The sequence below is a fragment of the Perca flavescens genome, chromosome 22 (assembly GCF_004354835.1).
Source record: "Perca flavescens isolate YP-PL-M2 chromosome 22, PFLA_1.0, whole genome shotgun sequence".
NCBI classification, from domain to species: domain Eukaryota; kingdom Metazoa; phylum Chordata; class Actinopteri; order Perciformes; family Percidae; genus Perca; species Perca flavescens.
In genome coordinates this window covers 20,260,505-20,285,148 of record NC_041352.1, presented here as the reverse complement: position 1 = coordinate 20,285,148, position 24,644 = coordinate 20,260,505, and the positions used below count along the sequence as shown (strand labels likewise).

The window sequence follows — 24,644 nt, the reverse complement described above, 5'->3', positions numbered from 1 at the left end:
TGCTCGACACTTGCGTACAGGACACTAAACTAGATTACAAAACACATGTATCACATGTTTCACCTGCATTTTTTTTATTTCAGACACTCATTGCAACTACGCCTGATCATTGCCGCATGAGAAACAGGGGGCAGAATCACCCTCCCACAGCTTCTGTTTACTGCCTCATGAATAATTACTATCTTCTTTCTGCTTTGTCTTACACTCAGTGCACAATCTACAATAGATATATGAGCTTTTGGTAAATGAATAACTGTATCATGCCAACATTTATATGCTAATAATAATAAAAAAATCTATCTGAAGGATGTTACCATTAATTCAATCTGGCCTGTCTCACGGTTACTAAAACAAGTGTGTAGTCCTTAGCAGCTTGAACTGAGCAGATTAGAGAATTTAGACCATAAAAATAATAAGATAATCTTATTCCTTAACACTCGGCAGCTGAAACGTGTCATCCTTTGAGGAAGGAATGGAAAAACAGACAGCAGAAGTTGAGAAGAAATCATAAAATTCTCTTTGACACCTTTCAGATTCTGTCAGGGCTGTAAAGAGGATGGATGAGCACTCGGTAAACAAACCCACAAGTTCCTGTAAAGCTGCAGCCGGATAATCAGAGGCGGGAGACATGCACAGACTCAAAACATTACTTGTCTGGTATCATGTCTGCATGCAGCTCTTTAAGTTAGTTTCTTTGATGTATATTTACACCCACAACACATCACAATGCAGATTCCCTCCTATGTAGGTGCACCATTATACATGTATGAGCTAAACCAATGCATAAAACATGAACATCTACGGTTAGAGAAGATGTCAGCGTGTGATAGAATTTTCTGACATATTAGCTCGCTGTAAACTAGCTTCCCTGAAAGGACATTTTAATCTTTCACAAGAATTCATGCTGAAACACAACACTGCCTAGGTAAGATCCAATGCATACTGTATAGCATTTGTCAAAATGTTACTTCTTTCGAATGGAGCAGGATGATTAATGTGTGCATGAGAAAAAGAGAGAAAAGGAGTCTATAATGCCACACTGAAGGCAATACACAGGTTATGTGTGTTTTGGAAATCACAAGAATGAATCTCATTCTGTTATGTTAAGCAGCCATCAACCCTAAAGCTACAGAGAAGCAGAACATCAACCTTTCTGGGGGAGCAAAAAAGGAGAAAATAGTGAATATACAATGATATCTTGATTGTAGGACACGCTAAAGTGTCTATCTCCTTCTCAGTATCACCGGCTTCCATGTGGACACACCAACATCCATGAATGCACACACATGCACACTTTCTCCCTTATTCCAATGTTATCGGAGCTCGCTTTGGGCAGCTTACTTGATGATAAGAAAGTGTGGAACAGTTTTTAATTTATCGCTGCCTCCAGGTTTTTTTCCCCCTTTTGTGCTATCAGTCACATAAGCTGCAGTGAGACATACCCATCCTAATCCAACATCATTTCATCAAGACAGCACATTTTAAATAGCTTGTGTTAAAGAAAAGGAAGACAAAAATGCCATCGTGATTTAATAAGCATTACTAGATAAGGGTATGGGTATTGGATCCAATTTTAGGGACTCAAGATGAGCTGACATTTTTTTATATTGGGAATAGTGAGAAACTGTAGTCTTAGATGATAATCACAGTGGACAAAGAGTTTTGGGGCTGGTGATGATATAATTCAGACAGATAAACATTAGGATGATTCTAGGAGCTTGAGTTTAAAGACATGATGGAAGAGAAACTGATTTTTTAACACTTACTTTTTCATGCACTGATGTACGCAAAATTTAAGTCCGAATACGAGCAAGTAGGGGGGTTTGTTACATTATTTAGGATGTCATACTGGTGAATTTTTATTTAACTTTGACAAACTATGAATCGTCTGAAAGGACAAGGACGCCTCATCATTCTATCCAGTAAACCATTTTGAGATCTTAACATCCTCTGTAAATACATGTGTTTAGTTTGGTGTATACGATGTCAGAAAATTGTAAGAAAAGAAAAATGGTGATGCTTTCAAATTTCTCTAATAGCCTGATTAATTGTCCTAAACCCAATCACATTCAGTTTAGTATTGTAGAAGAGTGAGAAAAACAGAAACTGTTCATATTTGAGCATCTGAAACCAGTGACTTTTAATAAACAATTAATTAAATTATAAAAAAAGATGATTCTATTTAGTTTCTGTTGATCAGCTAATTGATTATTTGACTAATCATTGCAGCTCCAGTTCAGTATCACTTAAGAACAATTCTGACTTTTTGATAGTGAACTCCAAAAAGTTGCCTTTCAGAGGGGAACATAATCCAATTTTAAAAAAGAAAAAGACCACGGAACAAAAACTATCATATTTTGTCATTTGGGGGCTTGTAAAAAAAGGGAACTTTGATTAAAAAGCTCCCTTTTTGGGAGTTGAGTTGACAGTTGAGTAAAAGAAAGAAAACACACACTGAACACTACACTACATTCAACATGAAAGTCTTAGAAAATACATACAATACGATTGTGTCCCATTGTCAAAGCCACCTGCAACTTTACAAAATAGAGCACTGCTTAAGGATGAATCCATCAGTCTTTCTTTAATAGACAAAATAAGCCAAATCCTGTCTTCATAAACTGACGATCAACATTGTGGGTCAAAGAAGGTTTAATGTGGAAAACACAAATCTATCCATCCTCGTGATATCTGCATTTCTCCCCCCCCTCAAGTTAATTATCACTTGTTCAGCCCAAGTTGTTTTTAATACTGCCCACACTAACCCACCCTGCAGTAACCTTGTTTTGCTGTCCAATCCATTTAGGCCAAAGTCAATACAGTACCGGATGGGGCAAATTAGTCTCCCAAACACTGCTTAGACAGAGGAGAGAATTCAATGACTCTGTCCAAAAAGAGGATGGGAGATGGGCTTCCCTCCCCCCCCGTTCTCTATAATACCAACTGCAACTGGGTCCTCCTCACAGACTTTACCAAGCTGCTTGTGCTGATAACACAGGCCTAGACAGGCAACAATGGGATAAACACTGTAGCCAATTACACAGGCTACAGATAGAGACTAATGTTTAGGAAAACACAGCTGACCGCAGCTCCACAGAGATGGCCCCAATCTCACATTAATTACATTTAGGACGTTTTAATGAATCACCAGTTAATCAGAAGAGCGAATGAGATCCAGATAGATCCTGGGTGACAGGAGTAGCACTGTTTGCTAAATGGGTGCTGCTCGCAAAGCTCGGATTATATTTAGGTTTGCGCTTTAGTGTTTTGCTCTACATTGCAGTGTGGCTTGTTCTAAGCTGCTGGAGTGAATTAAATATATATATTTTTTTTTTTACAGTGGCGTGTCGTAAGTAGCGCAGCTGAATCATGCCACTGCTTTCTCCCTACTCAGAGCCGTGGTTTTGAGATTTGCATTAAGCCCTGAAAAGGACAGAATGCCACTAGTGTAATTAGGCAGTGTCCTTTTGAAAAATAAAAATGAAATAAAGGAGCATCTGAGTAGCAAAATGTAAACACAAGATAAGTAAAAAGCACCTTAATATACGTACGTTTGAGCCCGGATGAGGGAGGTCTGGAGGATGAAGAGGAGGAAGAGGAGGATGTTTTGATAGGGAAGGAGGTCTTCCCGCGGCGGGAGGAGGGCGCGAGCACCCTGGAGCGTTTGACAGGGATCACGGCTCTTGGTGGGGGGGGCACTCTGCCATGGTAGTCAAAAAGCCTTAAGGAAAGGAAAAAAAAACTATATTACACTTTTTATAAGAGGCCCTAAAGCATTCAGAAAGTACCCATCTACTAGAGTTGAATATTTTTTCCATTTATTTCTCCATCACCTCTTTCTAAAGCCTATTATCTGTTCCCAGTATTGTATTTCAAGATAGATTTTCCGTGGATTTCTCTTGGGTTCTTTCCCTCAAACGGCACACATAAAACAAAAGACAAACATTACAGTTGAAATCTATCACCATCCCTCTTTCTGTACGACTACCCAGGCCGTTACGTGCATGCAAATAATCTCTTCACATATCTTTTGAAAGTGAAGAGGATGAAAAGAGGAGGGTGCTAAATGTCAAATGAAGGTGTCAGCTTTGACTGTTCTCGGTGACAGCAGATATCTGTCACTGCTCTCAACAAGTTTGACATTCAGAAAATGTCTCCACAGAAAAGCAGTCAGATCACTGATAGATAAATGAGAGTGAAAACAAGACTGCTCCTTCATCAGCGTTTGTGTTTGAGTTGCATGCTTTATCTGTTCAGCCATTTTGACAAGTTGACTATTTAAAAAGGACCTCTGTGGGATAGTTATTGACTTACATCTGACAAGGGACACTTTTAATGAAGGAAGGGGGGGAGGGAGTTAAAAATCTCTTGATCATTAGCTAAACTCTCTTCCTTGAACAGTCCCATCATAGCTTAGCAACCATAACTAGGCATGCCACGTCTGTCAGGCTTTGGATTTCTCTGTGTTACATAGAGAGAGTCTTTTTTTCTAGCCTTTCCAAAACTTAAAACACTAGAGAAACAAATGTGTTTATCTGCCTTAACTTAACCTGCAATAGTTAGTATGTCTGGCTAACTAGCCAACTACAGAAGTAACTGAGTAGTAGTAACTGTTACTTCCATAGCCGTGGACTAACTACATTAGTTTGTGAGGTAACAAGCTACAAAAAAAAAGGAAAAATAAATAATAAAAAAAAAACGTTCACAACTAGCACATCCACTGTATTTTCCAACTGTGTGGAAGCTGGTCCTGGAAGCTATCAGAATGTAGCGTAAAGTTAGCAGCTCTGTCCTAAGGTTGCCCGAGATAGCATTACGTTTGCCAAATACATAGGTTAATTTTCTCTTGTAACGTCAAAAGTAAAAACTATTTGAAGAAATTAACAAAAATTCAAAATAAAAGCACAAAGTGTGTAGGTTAAGCAGCCAAACTTATGTTAGCACAAAATGAAAGTTTAACCTTACAATGCTGTTTCTTAATGTCTACGTCTTCAACATGGATCACCAACTGGTGAGGATGCTAACATTTGGCCTGGGGCAAGTGAAGGTTTAGCACAAAAATATTTATATAGCTATTAAGTGCATAGTTACAGTAAGATCCCTTTTTTAAGAGTGTTTAAGTCAGCTGGAAATCTTCAAAAAGCAACCGAATCTGTTAGCAAGCTAATTAGCTAGCTATAGCTTATAAAATGTGCTAAGGAAAGTTAGTTGACGGTTAGATACGAGAAGCCTGCTTTTGTCTACCTCTGTCTGAAACCAAAAACCAAAAAAAGTTTAGAAAAAATACTACACATTTTGAGTGGTAAATACACCACCATTAGCATTATAAAATATATGTGCAGTGTGAGAACAGAAAGCATGAGGCATAGCAACAGTAAGTAAAGCGGATGGGGCTGAAGGTCAGTTGTTTCCTTGTTCAATCTCAAATTTGATAATAATAATGATGTGAATGATACATACCTGGTGTAAAAATCATCCCTGTAGTACTCGTAATCAAATTCATAACCACTATGAAAGAGACAAACAGAGAGATAGAAAGTAAGGAGGGCGCAGAGAGACAGGGAAGAACAGATAAAGAAAGAGATGGGTTTTATTAAGACCAGCCATTTTGGATCTGTCAAAAATAAGCAAATCAAACTCAAGTTGTTTTGACTGGAACGGACACGCTGTAGTTAAGGCCCTAAAGCTCACTGCCTAAGCCACGCTGGCATGCAAAGACCAGAGATCAACAACAATTTTTTTTTTCTTAGACCCTTGAGAGGAAAATCAATATTAAGTACACGCTAGGGATGGCAACTAATTTATAATTCAGGAACAGAAATAAAATAAAGAGATGAGGAGCAAAGAAGGAGCTGTTTCAAAATTCTCAGAGGAATTTTAATTAGTATTAATGTATTACTATTTTAATTTAGAGTGGTGTGTTGGTTTTCACCTCTCTGGTTCCTGTTCCATAATTACCATATTACATCCTGTCTGTTTTCATGGGCAGCTATACAATGCAAATGAGGGTTTATAATAACACAATGCACAAACTAATACATTTGTAAAATAAGACGTCCATGCACATCCACAATTCAGAAATTAATAAATTGTTGGGAATATAGACTTTGCGAATGGACAAACTATCATAGAACATAAAAAAAGTGTCCCAGTGAATAGAAAAAAAACCGTGTCTGTCCCTCTATCACATTAAACTGCAGTAAACAAGCACTGCTTTGATCGGTTTGTGACCAGAGATGTGTACGGGGCAGAAATTCAGGGTCACGCTTAATGAAGCTTATATAACAGCATCTCCTTTGAGCTTTACAGGCCCGTGCCAAACAAACTCCAATCAAGGCTAAGAAATGTTGCATTAAAAACTCAATTAGAAATTCAAGGTTCAAAAGAATAAGAAAAAAAAGAAAACATTATATGAATCCTCGCATGCAAAATATTACTCCACATTTACATCAGCGGGAGGAGCAGCAGGATGTGAAAGCTTTGCATGTGAAGAAGTATGTTGCAGGGAGAGCAAATCTTACCTATAAACAGCTGAGAGCGGCCGTTTAGAACCGGCTTTGGGCCTGTATGGCTTGGGTTCGCCTGCCATGTTTATGTCTGCAAAAACACAAACGCAGACAAATCTCTTGTCATTCTTGCATTACAGTGAACTATACATATTTCATGCATAAATAAAAAATGTAATGGTAACATTTCATCATTCAATCTGTTAACACCACCCTCCCCACAAAAGAAGAAGAAACAAACAAAACAAAAAAAAATTGCAATTTAAATTCATAAATACATTCCATATACGCTGATGAAGGCCATGAGGTGCGGCTGAAAGCCACAGTAGAAATCTGGTTAGTGACATTGAGTTAATAATTCTTCTGTCAAGAATGAGCCTTCAAGTTTAATATGTTCTGAACACATTTATAAGCAGTAAGTAAATGTTTTATTACGCACTGTGAGAATTTATTAATGTCTTTAATCACATAATTAAATTAGTGCTGTCAAACGATTAAAATATTTAATTGCATTAATGTCATAGTTAACTAGCAATCAATCGCAATTAATCACACATTTTGATCCATTCTAAATGTCCCTTGATTTCTTTTTGTACCTTTATTTTTTTCTCATTTTAATGCTCTTATCAACATGGAAAATTGCTTTGTGCTTTTGTCGCCTGGCTTTGACAATGGAGCGGAGAATTGGCTGGACGTGCTGCGATGATAGCTCAGTTCACAACGACAAAACACACAGATCACTTTGGTCTTCTCAATGGAACCATTTGGCAACTTTTTAAAAGTAAACTTTCTATTCAGAATCTTATTGGCATCCATTTCGGCGTCTCGCGCGCTCGCCATCCACTCAAAACGTAACGTTAGCCTACTACTCTTTGGCCGGCTCGCAAGCCCAAACAAGTGTGTGCGTTTTTTTTGTTCCCGGGCTAGCTAGATCCGGTGTGGTGGTGTAGTTTTTCTAAACGTTACTAGTTGTTGCAACAGCATGTGAAAAAACTACAAAGTTTGCTAGGCCAAAAAGAACGTTAATATCGCGCTAAAAAAATTGACGCCGTTAAAATGGGTTTGCGTTAACGCCATTAATAACGCGTTTAACTTACAGCACTGAATTAAATACAATAACAGCTCTGGTGTAATATATAAAGTATAACAGATGATTCATAGAAAAATTGTTAACATATACTTTATTTACTATATGTATATGAATTCATGAATAGTCTTTACTGGACATGCCCCTAGAGTATTAGTGACATTATAGGATTTCAATTTTAATTCCTATCAACACCAATGTGTCCTACGCTGCAGTGCAACCTAATTTAAAAGCAGAGAACTGTGTCAATAAAAAAAAAAATAAAACCACGCCCTTTCTTCAAACAGAGCGACGGCTCATGATGGTAGCGATGGTACTGCATTATAGCTCACAGCAGTGCCGGAGCACAAGGGAGCATAAAAGTAATAAAAGTACTACTTAATAATAAAAGAGAGTGAAATATCAGTTCAAGCTCTCCGGAAGCTCTGTGCTATTTCTATTGTAAAACTGAACTGAACTTTTCATGAGACATTTAAATAAGCACAAAGCTACAGTACTGTAGGACACATTCATGTAGAGGTGCACTGTGAATGACAATTTGACCTTGCCACCATGCACTGGAAAGATTACATAATGAAAGTCTTGTTGCAAGGCAAGAGAGAATCCTTGAACACATAAAAACAATTAAAAAGAACAACCATACAAAAGAAAACTCCCCATCAAAAGCTGGATGTTTGGGGAGCTTTGATTTATAGCTGGTGGTTTGTTCTTTGTGTAAAAAAAAAAAAATGAAATAAAAAAAATGTTACCATCAGGTGAATAGTTTTGTGACCAGGCCAGTCATTGATGCAGAATTTTTTCAATTGCTATCTGTGCATTGCCAAGGGTGTTGCAAGGTCCTTTTGTTTTGGTAACAGTCTGGCTACCGGGAGAGGAGCCAGTGGATCATAACAAGCACCCAGTTCAAAGTAAAACACTCAAAAGGCGAGAAAAAGATTCCAGAAACTTTATGGATGTGGACATGAGGATATATCCATGAAGTCAAGTAGAGAATGGTGCAGGAGAAGAACACATGTAACTGAGCTTTACAATTCAAAGAAGCATTCACATCCTTATCAGAGTTCAGGTGAGCTATACAGTAGGGCTGCACGATTAATGTCATCGCAATCGCGATGTCACTCCCTGCGATTACATAACGGAAAAATATGTGGGATTTAGGTAAACAATAAGGTGTGCTGTGCGCGTGACACTCTAGTCCCTGTGTGCACTGCAGTCTCTGCGTCGTAACAGCCTTCACTTTACCGACAGTATTAACAACAGATGTGACACTGTGTCTTAATGAGCTTGTTGTTTTTAGTGTTCTCTGTTAACTCACTTTACATGGTCTTTGCTATCTCTTTTTCCTCACACAGCTGCTACGCTAATCCCTCTCCCTCCTTGCCCGACCAATCACGTGCGCGCGCACACAGGTTTCAGAGCATGCAGACATTAAGAAGAGGCTGTACAAAGTATACAGTATTTTGTAACTTAATCACTACTTATTAAATTAAACCCATCTAAAATGTCAAAGATTATTTTGTTTTTTTGACAAAAGTTATTTGTTTTAAAAAACTTGCACATTTTTAGTTTGTGTATCTTCTTTTGCTCATTTAACTTTGTAGTTTTTAAAAATGTTAGTATTTTGTGCATTCTCCTTGATAATCAAGCAAGTAGACTCATGATACCATTATATCGGAAGTACAAGTATTGTAAATTGCAATATGACTTTTTCTCCAAATCGTGCAGCGCCACTATACAAACATTTTCAAAAAAGATGAATAAACAACACAGGGGATTCTGATGAATATGGATCACTTAAAGTGCAAAAGAGACAAAACCTAAATCTAGCCTCAGCCAAGTGCCTCATAGGCACATAGATCACTTAAAAAGGCACTTTCAGACCAATTTTTTATTTTTTGCATGCAGCTATGTTCTCACTATCATTTTGTCCCTTCCAGCAATAAACATTTGCCTAAATAACTTATGCGTCCGCCCTACCCCCACCTTCATGTGGAAGTGCCTCAATCCCCGGGAGTGGAACTGCACAGGGGTGTAAATAAGCTTCAGGCAAACTCTTGCCTCCTTCTCCCAGTGGCTGCTCTCATGAGAAATTGGATTAAAACCCGGTCTGTTTGTATTACCTACTTAGACAAGCTAAAACACAGACTTTATACACAGAGCTGCATGACCAAATGAGTGTATAAGTGTATTTATGGGTGTGTTTTTGTGTGTGCATGTTGGGATTGACCGTGATGCTTATTTAAGTGATATTATTATGATTGTGCTCATTAACCTGAAGGTTCACTTAGAGAGGAAGACCAACCCTTTGATTAGCCCACATCAATCCTGCTAAATACAACTGGCATCCAAAACCTCAAGCAATCTAAAATTCCCCTGACCCCAGATCTTTTTTTCTGACCACAGACAGTGTTACTGTATGATTCCTAAATGGTTAATTCATTTATGATGAATTTCAGCCTCCAAAAAAGTGGAAAGCCCTGTCTTAATGCAAGCACTGCTTTAGATAACAGATGCTCCTACAATAATTCAAATCAGTTTGGACTTCAATCATGACTGCACCTTAAGACTATCTATTACTAATTAAGCAGTTTCATAATTGAAAAATGCCCAACACAAGTCCCTAACCAAATATGTGACCAAAATCCCAAAGATATTCAATTTTCAAAACATAGAAAAGCAGCAAATCATCATGTTATAACCAGCGAGAATTTTTGCTTGACAAAGAAAAGAAAAAAAAACTGTGTGTGATATGTGTGGTGGTTATGTCTGTCTGTCAAAGACATCAATTACAAAAATAAAATGACTTAAACAACGAATCCATCCACGCTGTTGGTATTTATTGTTTCAGCAGAAGAACTTTACTGAAATATGTTTTTCTCAGACAAAAGCATAGAGAAACTATTTTAATTGGTTGGTTTGTAAAAACCAAAAGGCATAGTTGCACATAATAATTGCTACCAGCAGCTTTGGTACAAAAGCACCCCATTGTCCTTGTTTGCACACTACTTTAGATGCGATTCTAAGAGCAGGGTTGGCATGTTTACATACATACCTCACTTCTGTTAGTGTGAAAAGAACCTACAAGGAGCTGTTAAAAGATTATCTCTGATGCAGCTTTTAGCAGAATGCTTTGTATCAGTGCAGCACTAAGGACTAAGATTGGTATGAATGAGATGTACCCTGGGTCATGGACCAAATCTGTGTGCTCTACTCTCCTGTTTCCCATTGGTTTGTCTGCTTGCTCAATCTGCAGCTCGGTCAGACAGGGATGGGGCGGAGCTGTCTGTGGTGCTGAACGGAGGGGTTTTTAAGGTCTGTTGCACTGCTCTGACTGGGCAGCGAATAAAACAAAAAGGGCTCGACCTTGCAGCTGCGTGAACATGCACATGATGAAATTTGAATTTTGCAGCCGTGAAATTATTCATAGATGTGTTTGAGCTCAACTCCAAGCTTGACTTTTCTATCTCTGAGAGAGGGAGGGTGTCTGTCTGCCTATAGATACTGAAATAAACAACACAGAATAAATATTTAAGGCAACACTGTTATTGGCTGAGGAATGTGGAGAGAAAAGGTTCTGGAGGTAAATCGCAGTGAATAGACCAAGGCACAGAGCGTAAGTAATCACTGAAGACAGACCGGTGTTCCTCTGTCAAGAAAACAAGGATCCGTGACTCCCCGAAGCAACATGCCCATGTGTTTTATTGGTCTCATTTGTTGCCTTACGTCTCTGTCTCCCTCAGACTACTCTTGCTCACGCTTCCTGTTCTGCCCTCGGCCTCACCCGATTCTTCAGCATCTCTTTCTCTGTCTTCATTCCTCTCACTTTCCTCACCTGCCCTTTGCTCAAAACAAGACTGCATCTAACCTCACCTCGCCCTCACGTTTCATACTTCTTCCTGTTGCTCTGTGTGCACGGAGGAAGCTCATCATGAGACATTTCAGTGCCGAGCATCACCTGTGGGGCTTTTTCTTTTCGACACCTCCGGCCAACGAAAACTTTGCAAGTCTTATTTCTCCCCTCATTTCATTAGCGAGGGATGAATAACAGCCGAGCAACAGAAGTCAAGGCTTTGAATAAATCAGGGCTATAAACTCAGCCATATGGCAACATATTGCAGGGGAATCACTGGGATGCGAAAGTACTCCTGTGAAAATCAACAGGACCCAAAAACATAAGGAGAGGGTGAGTCTTTGTGAGAATGCAGGGAACAGGAGGACACCTTATATTCCTGGAAGGAATATGAATGAAATACTGGAGCAGCCACAAAAGCTCCTGCTCCTGCTGAAGCCACAGCAAATCAGACCACAATCTTTCCGTTTCTACGTTCTACCTTTTCTCTTCCTCTCACAAACTGAGGGGGGAAAACCAGCTAATAGCCCGAGGCTTCCGGCTGTAGTAAGCTAACAATCACAGGTAGCAGGGGTGACCACAAGGTCAGAGGAGAGAAGAGACGGATAGATTGTATGTCAGCCATAGAACCGCTTTGTATTAGTGGGGAGAGAGTGATGGAAGAAGGACAAAAGGGCAGATTCCTGAAAATCTATTTCTTCGGAAAGACACCGTTCTCATCAGCTATAACTATGTGCTATTGGAATAATAACAATTCAAACACTCGGCTTTCAATAGCTCATTTTCCACAGGCTTTTCTTTAAAATGTGTGGTGATAAAGAGTGTTGTCTAAATATATGGCAAGCCACATCCATCAATGTAGTCAGTCATCATCAAGATAAAACATTCAAACTGCATTGCTCATTAATAAATACAGGCTCAATACCATTTGCATGTAGGGCAGAAATTTGGTGCAAGCTCCTTAGACCAAAGCTACACCAAATTACACCAACTGTAGGGCTGAAAACGCACTAAAATTTGCAAATCATTTGCCCGCCAAACCCCATTATTGTTACAGAAAACCCAGCAAGGAAAACCCAGGTGTTTTGTTGGTTTCGGCTTGGACACCTGCTGTGGTGCAGCACACAAGCTATAATTGACAAAACAAAATTATGTGAGTCCATTATCAACTTAAATATGTCTGGGGCCTCATTTAGAGACTGAAAATAAACCGGTCGGGATTCAGCCTTTTGCTTTAGGACAAACGCCATTTACTAGCCGTTTTGGAGTTGGTTGAAGAAGAGATTATACGTATGCAGGGCCAGTGAAAATGTTACAGTGGTTACTTCGTTTTTTATATCTGTTACTTATTCTGTCACACTTTCAAACTAGACAGACTAATTTTGGAACAATGTTCGAGCGCTGCTTGTACAGAGACAGACGGAATTATTGGCTATGGGGACAAAAACAGGTCATCGCATGTTGCCCGAAAAGAGGCAAAAATTAGCGTGTCCACCAGGGTGTCATGTTTCTATCACTGCCGATTAGGGCTGGAGACCATACATCCCCTTTACTACTGCAGAGTGATTTCTCAAGATAAAAGCCATATGTTACTCAGTATTAGTGGTTTTTTTGTCCAGTGGTAAAGGAGCTTAAGTGAGACTTTGACCTTTTGGTGGACGTAAATGAAAAGTCAGGAGATAACCAAAGTCAGTCGGATTTATTCTCTGGAGATCACAAATGTTTCCAATGCAAAATGATCCAATAATTGTTGAGATGTCCATTTAGCAGCTAGAGTTGCTGTAAATTCTAATACAATATGTAGCTTACATTCATTTTGTATTATTAGCTCAAATTTGGTAACAAGGACACCATGTTTTGGGCCAAATTGCTGTATCGAAGTGTTGTGAATTCACTGGCACCTGCCAGCCACTGACTGGCTTCTTCCCTGTAGCAGTTGCCAAGCCAACAGTGGCTAAAGCTCATGGGTACTGAAGTATTTAGAGCAATGATAAACTAATGGAACAAAACGTGATTTCTCAGAAACAAAATATGAAATAATTACTATGGGATCATAGAAAAAACAGAAAAATTTGGAAAAATGGGTTCAAATATCCAAGTTTTCATTTTTTTCCACCTTGACAAATTAAAAAATTGCATCTTTAACCTGAAAATGAACATGATGTTTTTCCAAATGTCCGTTTGTGCTTAGAAAATTGAACTGATAAGCGTTACACTGACCCAGAAGCTCCATGTGTTCCTATGTTCAGAAGCATTAGCCATACAGCTATGTCAAAGGGATGAAACCAGTGATATTAAGTTTATAGGACAGTCTTGCTAACCTTAAACACCCTGTCACCATCAAGGTACAAACGTCTTTTTTTTCCTCCTGATTACCTAAAAAGCTTCGGTGTCGCCTATAAGTCATATCACAGACGTGCAGCACAGCGACCAGGTGATTGACTGCAATGAACTCCCTTTCAGGCGTATCAGCAAGGGACTTTCAAGGAATGAGGAATCTGTTCTTTTCCAAAAACGGGAGGGGGGAATTCCCCACGGACCAGAGCTGACGGCTCTACAACATAATTTGTCACTTTTTCACTTTGCATGTTCTTTCATTTCATTCCCTTCCCCTCGCAAACGGCAACCGTCTATTTGATGAGATAAACATTAAAGGCAGAGAAAGAGAAAGGCAGAGCGGCATGCAGAGGGAGCTGTCGATCATCTCCTCATGGAACGAGAAACTCTGGCGACAATCTCCCCAATGTCTTCATTAATTAAACAAAGTATCTAATCATGCAAATTGCTCCTCGGCAGGACGGACGTAAGCAAAGAGACAAGAAGGGAGTGAAGGAGCTGAATCAAGCAGGTGATGGGCGTGCAGAAGGGACAGGTAAGGATGTGAGAAATTCGTCTGAGGTCTTCGTACAATCTCCTTGCTGAATTGTGAAGCCGGAGCGATCTGTGAGGAAGGCGGGTGGTTTGAGATTAAGGATTTGCAGCATCATACAGCACTGTCATGACCTGCAGGCGAGGCCCTGGCTGGTGTGGGCATCATAAAAAGTCCAGATACGCCTTTCATCTTTGCTTCTCGGATATATTTCTGATAAGGCTATTTGGCAGGTATAGGCGGACAACTTTGATTTCCCTCAAAATCTCAGAGTGAAGAACACTCAAATGTGCTATTCACAATCCATGTTGAATCAAGACCTCAGATTTCATTCACTTCGCTCTCAGACATTAGCCTTGTTTTTACTTTTCTGGGGCTGCAGAGCCCTCAATCAAGGTAACAAGGCACTGCGGTCCCTTCAAACTGAAATAGCCATTTACCTTTTTCCCTCTCAACACCTGCAGAAAAACAGTTTGTTTACGGACACCTCTTAACAACAGGAGAGCTGCAGCAGGCCAACGCTGTGGATGGCTTTCTGCATATCAAAGATGCTCTTCTTGGAACCTTTGAAGATTAAACATCAAACGGGGCTATTTAGGTGAGCCGGGAAACAAAGTTCAAGGTGAAGTGATGTGGCTCTCTACATTTTTCAGTTGTGTAAGTCAAGTGTAGTTTGCACATCGAATTCTTTCGCATTAAGTTGGGGCACCATTTTGAAATGGTCCATTTTATTTAAATGACGTTATGATTTCATACCGTGAGACGATACATTTCTTCATGATCTCTGGTTGTACAGGTGTTAGGCCAGAGTGAGCAATGTTACAAATCAACGAGCAACAATGAACTGCTTTCTTGCTAGATTTGATTTTCATGTGAATTTGGCATCAACGTGATAAGGTACTTTGATTTGTCAGGTGTTTTAATTTGTTGGGTTTGCCAAAAACAGAAGTTCTCGTCTTGTTATTTCATCCATCAAGAAATGTATCACAATACAAGTCAATGTTGTAATATGAAATTACGTTAAGGCTGAAACGAATAGTCCATTTATCAATTAGTCAACACCAACGGAAAATTAATCTGCAGTTATTTTAATAATCTCTATCACGTCAGTTAATTTTCTGAGCGAGAAGCGTTTGGTGGTTGCAGCTACTCAAATATAAGGATTTTATGCTCTACTTTTTCATGCTTGACAGTATATGGAAAATATTTTACTTTTGGGCTGTTGGTCAGATTAAACAAGCAATTTAAAGATGTCATATTGGGCCCTGGGTTTTTCCACTATTATCTGACATTTTATAGCCAAAACGATGAATTGTTTGCTTAATCGTTAGTTGCAGCCATGTTACGTGAACTGTGATGTGAGGATTTTGCCCACATCATCCAACCCCTACTCTAATGTATTAAAGGCACAATGACATGAAAAATTACATCATAACTTGGTCAGTTCATTTTGCCAATCAAAAGTTACACTTAGTAAGGTATCGCAAAAAAAAAAAAAAGTACACAATTAGGATTTGAAGCCTTTCATTCCTGCCTACATATAAAATTACTTTCAAGGTCACACCAGCTTCAACACACTGGTGCATTTTTGTTGAGCTGCAAATATCCCTTTTCATTTTAACTAAGAAAACAAGACTGGGTCTCAGTAGCTAGATTTGATTATTTGCAGAATCTGAAACAAGCTCGCAATGGATAATACACACATTTCACGGTGGAATGCTCTACTAAATGCAGAAAATCGACAAGTTGGCTTCACTGCACAAGCATCCTATAAGAGCTGTAAACTCCACACCTTATTTTCTTTATTGATTTATCTGTAAAAAGAAAATTTAAAATGTGTAATCCATAAAAGACTGCAAAAACAAACCCCAGTTCCCAAAGGGAGAGTCTTCAAAATAGCTTGTTTTGTCCGACCATCATGCCAGAGATGAGGTTCAATTCACAATTATATAAAACCGAAAAGAGCTGAGGATCCTCTTGAGAACTCGGAACCAGCAAATGTTTTATTTCATTCTTCTCTCCTCAGAAAGGCCAACTGTCTATTTCATGAGATACAAATTAAAAGGCAGGGACGGAGAAAGAATGAGAAACCGGGAGCTGTCGATCATCTCATGAAACGAGAAACTCTGGCGACAATCTCCCCAACGTCTTTATTAATTGAACAAAGTATCTAATCATGCAAATTGCTCTTCAGCAGGCGAGACATAAGCAAAGAGACAAGAAAGGAGTGAAGGAGCTGAATCAAGCAGGTGATGGATATGCAGGTAGGGATGGGGGAAATTCGTCTCAGCTTTAGCTTCAGCTTGGTCGTCACAGACTCCTCAGTGAATTGTGAAGCTGGACCTGGTCTGTGAGGAAGGTAGGTGGTCTGAAATGAAGGATTTGCCGCATCTCATTCACAGCGCCGTACATCATGACCTGCAGGCGAGGCACTGGCAGGTGTGAGCCTCATAACACTCCAGATACGCCTTTCATCTTTGCTTCTCTGATACATTTCTGATAAAGGCCACACTGCAGGTATAGACTGAAAGATTTTCCTAAAATTGTAGTGAATTAAACACAAATATGCCATTCACAGTGGATCCTTACAGACGTTCACAACAGCCTTCCTGCCCAATGTCTCACACTTCCTTCTCAGACAATAAATTCAAGGAGGTTTAATCTATGAAAGACTACAAAAAAAAAAAAAAAAAAAAAAAAAGGAAACGCCTCACATATACCAGTAACAAGTTCTCAAAGCCCAAGGTAAAGTCCTCAAAATAGCTTGTTTTGTCCAACCATCAGTCCAAAACACAGAGAGGAGGTTCAATTTACAAAAATATAAAACCGACAAAAGCCTCATATTTCACCTTTAAACACAGAACCAGCAAATGTCTGTGTGTTTTGCTTGGTCATTATCCAAACTCAAGTTATTGGGAAATTTCTATCATCTGAATAATTGATTAATTCACTAATTGTTTCCAAACTAAAAAGTAAGAAACCTGAGAAAATTATCTTTCATTGTGGCTTCATTCGTACATCTATGTAGGGATTCAACCAATGATTATTTTGTATTCTCATCTGCCCATTATTTACGAATTATTCATTTGGTTCATAAAATGTTGGAAAATACATAACACCCAAGTTGACATATTCAAGTCGGATGTTTGGTCCAACCAATGTTCCAAAGTCCAATATTTATGTGAATATCATAAAGAAAAACAAACAATGGTACAATTTTAGAGGCTGGAAACACTTATTTATTCTTTAAAAAAAAATGAAAAAATAATAATCCATTATCAAAAATAGTGGCTGATTAATTTCATTTCTACTTCTATGTTGTAAGCATTTTCCAAACTCATCCTCTTCAGGTTTAACAACGATAACCAGTGCCTCAAAAATCCCATCCACCTTCCACTCTATAATACAGACCGGAGTTCGCTGAACAGCCATTTTATTATATACACGACTACAACATCTCAGTGAACATCCCATTACAAAACTGGAGCATCTCTCCCTGGGTAAACACTCGAGTGTGACTTTCAGTCTGCTGCTCTGCCTCGGCGCCTCTCTGAGGCTGCACGGACCAAAGTCCGAGGGGATCAGCTCATAATCCCCCGGCCCTTCAGGCACCAGCAGAGCAGATAAAGGCATGGCATCGGTTTGAGATCACATCCCTATGTGTGACCTGTAAAACCCAGCAAGCTGTCTCACGCGAGTCAACAATGATGCACTTCAGAAAGGGGACAATTCGGGTGTCTGAACATGGCACGGTGGGGATGCTTAGCGGTGGGTAGCGAGGCCTCAAAACGTACACCTCGCAGTCAGTCGCTGTCACGTAAGCATTCAGTGTGTCCTCTGACAAACAATCACGCTGATGATCAGGATATCGCCACCGACTTTCCTTACTGCTAAAGATGGGTCCTTTTTGAGTCTTTAGCATTGAACCTACAAGAGAAATCTTTTGAGTTGTTCTGACATGCTCCTTAAGACATCTCTATTTTATTTAAACCAGAAACAAAGGGAATTACTGATTGAGGGAAATCAGACAGGCATATTGCTGGCCTAGAACGCCTTTTCATTACCATATTACACATCCCTGCATAAGTGTGCATATGAGCGACGAGCTCCGTGGTAGGAAGCGAGAGACAACAGAGTGAGATTTCATTTATTTCATTGTGCTTGCTATGACACTTGACATAATTCCACCGTACTCAAACTGCTACACTGCTGCAGTCGTAGCTGTAGACTATGCACATTAGATCCAATATTAATACAGGCCATTCACCAAAGCCTGTTGCTCTAAATATTCTGCTTCTTCACGATAAGATAAAGACAAATCTGCCATTTTGCAACATTTGTTCCTCCAAAAGCTTATTGCACAAAGTAAAATGGATGATAAGGTGTCAGTGCTGGTGTTTTCTCCATACATCAACGCTTGTATGCGTGCAGATGTCAGTGTGTATGTGTGTCACTGAATGCTTGTCTTTATGTCACACTGATTGGTGCTTCTCCTGGCAACAGTCCCAAACAGCCTTTGCTCCACTAAACGCAAATGGAGCTGCTGGTGGGAGAGACGAGGACTCTAGGGGGAGGGAGGGGGGGAGGCGACATCTTGTGACAACTCTGCTCACATTATTTCATCATCGACAATCACTCAAGGCGTCTCATTAGGTCCTTTCTGACAGGTAAAAATCACATTTCCAGGACAGAGTGGAGTGTGATGTGGGTGCTTGTTCAGGTCGAGGAAGAAAAAAAACAAGCGTGGAAGTACAGCTGGTGTATTTTTGAAACCGTAGCAACTGCATCTTTGGTGGCAACTAAAGTATCTGGAACGGATTATACTCTGTAATTGCTTGGGATTTATTCAAAAGAAGCAGAGCAGCAGACCCCAACAGCTCCACCAAGGATGGTGTTGGGCATGATTTGTATTCCTTTCCAAGGACATGCAAACTGAGATTTTGGGCGAAATGGAGCTAAGCTGAAAATAAGTCTAATCTAGAAGGCACAGCCTACATCTGTAATAGTGAACATGGATCATTTTAACACAAGTATACAAATATGGTATTCTTGTTTATCCACGTATATTATGGCATTCATCAACTGCCCATCAAAGGGCTCTTAAATAAAATATATGTATACATACCAGTATCTATAGTAAAGTGTGTATGGCTTTTGTATGAGAATCCACATTGCAACCTGCCACACAACCAGCACACCACCCTGCACCACAATAGTGATATTTTTATATAACATATAATATAAAATAGCCTGTTGCTCTGTGGCCGAGGTTATGGAAAGTGAAACTTTGAATGTTGAATCACACACACACACACACACACACACACACACACACACACACACACACACACACACACACACACACACACACACACACACACACCCCTTGAAGATGAAATCACACAACCACATACCATACTACACACATTAATAACACAGACACACATGAACAGGGAACAAATCCCGGTGGTGCAGAGAGCTGGAACCCCCCATTTGATCTCCAAAGACTCCTGAGCTGCAAAATCTTAAATATTTATAGACTTCAATTCTCATACTCGAGCTCATTCTCAGGCACCCAAGAAAAGAGACAGAGAGGTTTTATTTTCCTAATTTAATTTATCACAATAGTCAACACCATAAACATGCTCACAGGCTAAGAGTTCACCTTTTGATAATGAACAAAGCGAACAGCACAAAAGATGAATGTCCCAACGGGTATTACAGTAACTACACAGGGATGTGTTTTACGCAGCACATTTATAACATAACATGCCTACTAAATTATTACTTTCTAATAAAAAGGAACAATTGCTATTTCTAAAATGCTTTGCATGTGTTGCATTTTACATTACATGTCATTTAGCTGATGCTTTTATCCAAAGCGACTTACAATTACTATATATCAGAGGTTGCACGCCTCTGGAGCAACTAGGGGTTACAGAGGGAATTGAACCCAGATCTCCCACACCAATACATGTGTCCCATATCCACTGTGCCATCCCCACCACCATTTTATATCTATGCCCCATTGTTAAAGGACATTTCAAAATAAGAGCTGCTGGTGCAAAAAATAAATCTATATATTCTAACACAGGGGTCAGCAACCTTAGGCAAGCGTGCCACACAGCAGCTCAACCAATGGTACACTAGCAATATTCATTGCCTGAAGACCCGCCCTATAATTTGGCTCTGATTGGCTAGTACTCATTGCCTTTTACAAAATAAGGCACGAAGGAAAAAAAGAAAATACTGTCCTGAGCGTTTCAAAAAGGTTGCCGACCCCTGGTCTAACTCATCGTAATAGTTACACCTATTTTTCTGCTGAAAAAGAAACACTAACTAAGCCAGCTGTTGAATTAAAGGGGTTTGTAATAGTGAACCTAATGACACACAACACCACTAACTGTAGTTTTCTCATGTTAGAAACCCATCACTATACAAAATGAACTCATGAACAGTAGAGCTGCAAAGATGAATCGATAAATCCATTAGTTGTCAACTATTCAATTAATTGCCAACTATTTTGATAATCGATGAATGGGTTTGAGTAAAAAAAAAAAAAAAAAAAAAGTCTGTAAATGTGAATGTTTTCGAGTTTCTTCACTCCTCTTCAACAGTAAACTGAATATCTTTGAGTTGTGGACAAAACAGGACATTTGAAGACATCATCTTGGGCTTTGGAAAACACTGATCAACATTTTAGACCAAACAACTAAATCGAAAATAGTCAACGTATTAAAATCGACAATGAAAATGATCGTTACTTGCAGCCCTAATCAACGGGTTTACGGTCTGTGATCCATATACATCAGACTCCACAGCACCACACAAAATGTCGCATCCTGTACACATTTCAAGCACCAGCAAGTGTGTTCATTTCTTAAACAGACAGCAGGAGCTTGGACCTGCACTCTCTCTCTAGCGGTGTTTCTGGCCTGATAGCTGACAGATAAAGTCCAAAACATCTTCACCAATTTGAGCCCATATGCACATTAATTGGCTTTTGTTACCATGTCCCTGTTCTTTGGCTTAGGATCTCCTGGATTTCTTTGCCCACGCTGTCTCTTGACACTGGCTTTTCTGTGGTTGGCGTCCAAATTTGGGTTTCCACCCACCTTTGTCTATGTAGCAAGCTGTACATCCAGAAAGTTATGCAGTACGGCCTATTTGTAGCCTTTGCAGTGCACAATGTAGTTTTGCATTTCCTCTGCTGAAAAGAAAATCAAGTTGTCTTTTCTAAAACATCTAGACCACAAACCAGCTCTCCAAATCCTGTGCCACCTGACTGTAGAGCGTGTGTGCAGATGGGGAAAACTGTGTCAACAACAATTTAACCAACTGGTAATTTGTGAACCACTCTATCTATATGCTTTACATATCAAAACATGCACAACAGGTTTGCATTAGATCCTGAATGTATGACTTCTATTATACAGTTATAGGGCCGCATCTAACAATTCTTTTCATTATCAGTAAATCTGATTGTTTTCTTAAGTCATTGATTAATCATATCACAATTTAGTTCATAAAATGACAGAAAAATCACAGTTTTTTAAGATGATCTTCAAATGTGTCTGACTCACAGTCCATAACCTGAAGATAGTCAGTTTATAGTCACAGACAAACACAAGTAGCAAATCCTCACAATCTAGAAGCTTGAACTAGGTAATTATTGACGTGTTTGCCTAAAAAAACCTGACTTGCTTTGTTAATTAATCTTTCGTCAATTGAGCTGCTTTCATCACAATCATTGCTCCATGGTTTTAGACTTCATATTAGGGCTGGGCAATAAATTGATTTTATCGATTAACTCGTATGGGTAGTTAACTGCTCAGCCCTCCCCCCGCGCATTTGCCATAGAGATACACAAACAACATGGCAGCGACAGGGACTAACATTAGTTCTTTTCTTAACTAGTCATTTCATTACTTACTTAACCGTAATCTCTGCTGAAATGACTGGCAGCTCGTGGTGCTCTGTACCCGGCTGACAGTCACCTATTCTCGGATAACTGAACCACCAACTACAGCTGACCTGACGGAGCACCGGAGCCGGTGTTGATGAACTGTTGCGGCTCAACACATTTCCTAAATGCCGCTGATCCGACCGAGCTGTGAGGGAGGTCTGTAGCGGCTTAAACAACTAGCAATCGCCGCTTTGTAGCACGGAGCTCCTCTTCAACGTTCTTTTACCACTAGTTACTACGAAGGAGCTACAGGTATGCTACATTCATGAGACCATGGGATGTTAATGTACGTTACTCAGCAACAGCTGAAAATAGGGGCAAGGTTGCGCGACTAAAGTCAAAATGATTTGAACGTTTAGACGAGGAACGAGAAGTGAATTACCTGTATGTGTGTATCCGTTTTGTTGTTGTTGAATATATAGCTTAATTATATAATTAAGCTATATACACACTATACAAAACAATGGTAGGGAAAACACCCAAACCAATTTATATTTCCACAAAATTGGCATGAATAATCATAATAGTATAGCTACATGCTGCATCCATGTGTGTGTGCGTGTGGGTATGAGTCAAAACAAAATAAAGTTAAAACTTGTTTTGAACAATTTCTTTGTCATCTGCTGATTTATTCTAAGTAGGGGGGGAGGGGGGATTGATTTGAATCTTAAATTTGATTTTTTTGTGAAAAAATCTTGGTTTTTTTTTTTTTTTTTTTAGGCCATATCGCCCAGCCCTACTTCATATGGTACATCAGCACAAACATTTGACCTTCTCACCATATGAGTGAAGTCATTAATGGAGACTAAACTGTCTATCACTACGGAAGAATGTGTGTGTGTGTGTGTGTGTGTGTGTGTGTTTCACACTGTGCGTGTGTGTTGTGTGTGTGTATAAAGCACCACCAGGACAAGTTTTACATGAGACAGCGCAATTACGGTTTATCAGAATTCCCATTTTAACACGGTGGTGGATTCTAACTGAACTTAACCTTAAAGGAGTCTTTTCATTATGAATAGCGACCTCATAACCTTGATGAATCGACACTTCTCATGATAATGAATTCCAACTTGAGCAGAATGAATATATTAGCCTACAACAGACAACAGAGCAGCTGCGAGGATGGCTTCCCAAACTAATAGCTTGACGCAAACACTGATCAAGCTACGTGTACCAAAGACAAAAGCGTTGAGCGAGACGGATAGCGGTGGGTTTACCTTTAACTTTGGCTGAAACTGCGTTTCACGTTAATTAGGCTATAACAATTTCCACACAAAAAAGGCCTGCATCCAGTTTAAAGTGAACCGGATGCATCTTGAAATACATGCATCGTACTGCTCATTATTTGCAACTTGTATCGAGCGACATCAGCGTAAAGAAAATGTCCTCGCGCGTATCATGATGCTGTGTAAAACTTACATCGGTTATTGCGACGCTTCCCCTTGTACATGGGCATTGTGTACGGGTCCACCTTTGCGCTCTTTCAGATCCTCTTTCAGTTTCAGCTGCTACAGAGACACGGAGCGTCGAGACTTCGGCGAGCTGAGATACTTTCTGAAATAAATTTCAGCCCTTCAGACGGGGGAGGGGGGGGATTGGATGCGCTGGTTGAACGGGGATCATACCATGTGAGACTTGGGGATGGGGGTGGGGAGGCCGGACCACAGTGACTCTCATCCACACACACACTTCTTTGGAGTGTTATATCGACACAAATAGGGAGCTCAAATCTGAAAATGACAGGAATAAATAGCCACGACTTTGCATAACAACTAGAGTAATCTGGCAGGATACATTTTGGTCACATCTACCCTCAAGATATATATTTATATATATATATATATATATATATATATATATATATATATATAAATATAAATATAAATTAGAGATGTTCTGACACTGCCTAAAACGCTGGTATTGGTATCGGGAAGTACTGGAGTTTATGCACCGATCCGATACCACGTAATAAACCTCTAAAGAAAATCTACATTAAAGTAGTTTATGTTCTTTTTCCGTTATAACTGACTGTCAAACTGGATAATAAAAAGAAAGTTCTGTGGCATTCATTGTTTGTATTTGTTCATGTTTTACGAAGAGTTTAACAACAAAGATAGAATAATATCACTTCCATACAGGGATAGTAGTGTACAGTTATTAAAACATTATAAAATATATGACACACTGGTATCGGATTGGTACTCGGTATCGGCCGATACGCAGGTTCAAGTATCAGAATTGGTATTGGGAAGCAAAAAATTGTATCGGACCATCTCTAATATATATATATTACTTTAGACCAGGTGTCTTCCACGTTTTTTAAGCTAAGGATCCCTTAACTGAGAGACGGATGGACCCCCTACTAC

The 24,644-nt window shown here is 39.4% G+C and overlaps 1 protein-coding gene across 4 annotated transcripts in view; it reads right to left on the bottom strand.

Annotated features, from left to right (window-relative positions):
• LOC114549549 (RNA-binding Raly-like protein) overlaps positions 1–23,870 on the bottom strand; it is a 31,811-nt gene extending 7,941 nt beyond the window's left edge. For all 4 annotated transcript variants that reach the window (XM_028569900.1, XM_028569902.1, XM_028569901.1 and 1 more), the window contains exons 1-4: positions 23,698–23,870; positions 6,522–6,597; positions 5,461–5,508; positions 3,552–3,721 (exon numbers count right to left, since the gene is read on the bottom strand). In XM_028569900.1, the coding sequence (XP_028425701.1) occupies positions 3,552–3,721; positions 5,461–5,508; positions 6,522–6,597; positions 23,698–23,734 (331 nt within the window). In that variant the 5' untranslated portion in view covers positions 23,735–23,870. The remainder of the gene's footprint in view (positions 1–3,551; positions 3,722–5,460; positions 5,509–6,521; positions 6,598–23,697) is intronic.
• Positions 23,871–24,644: the final 774 nt, after the last annotated feature.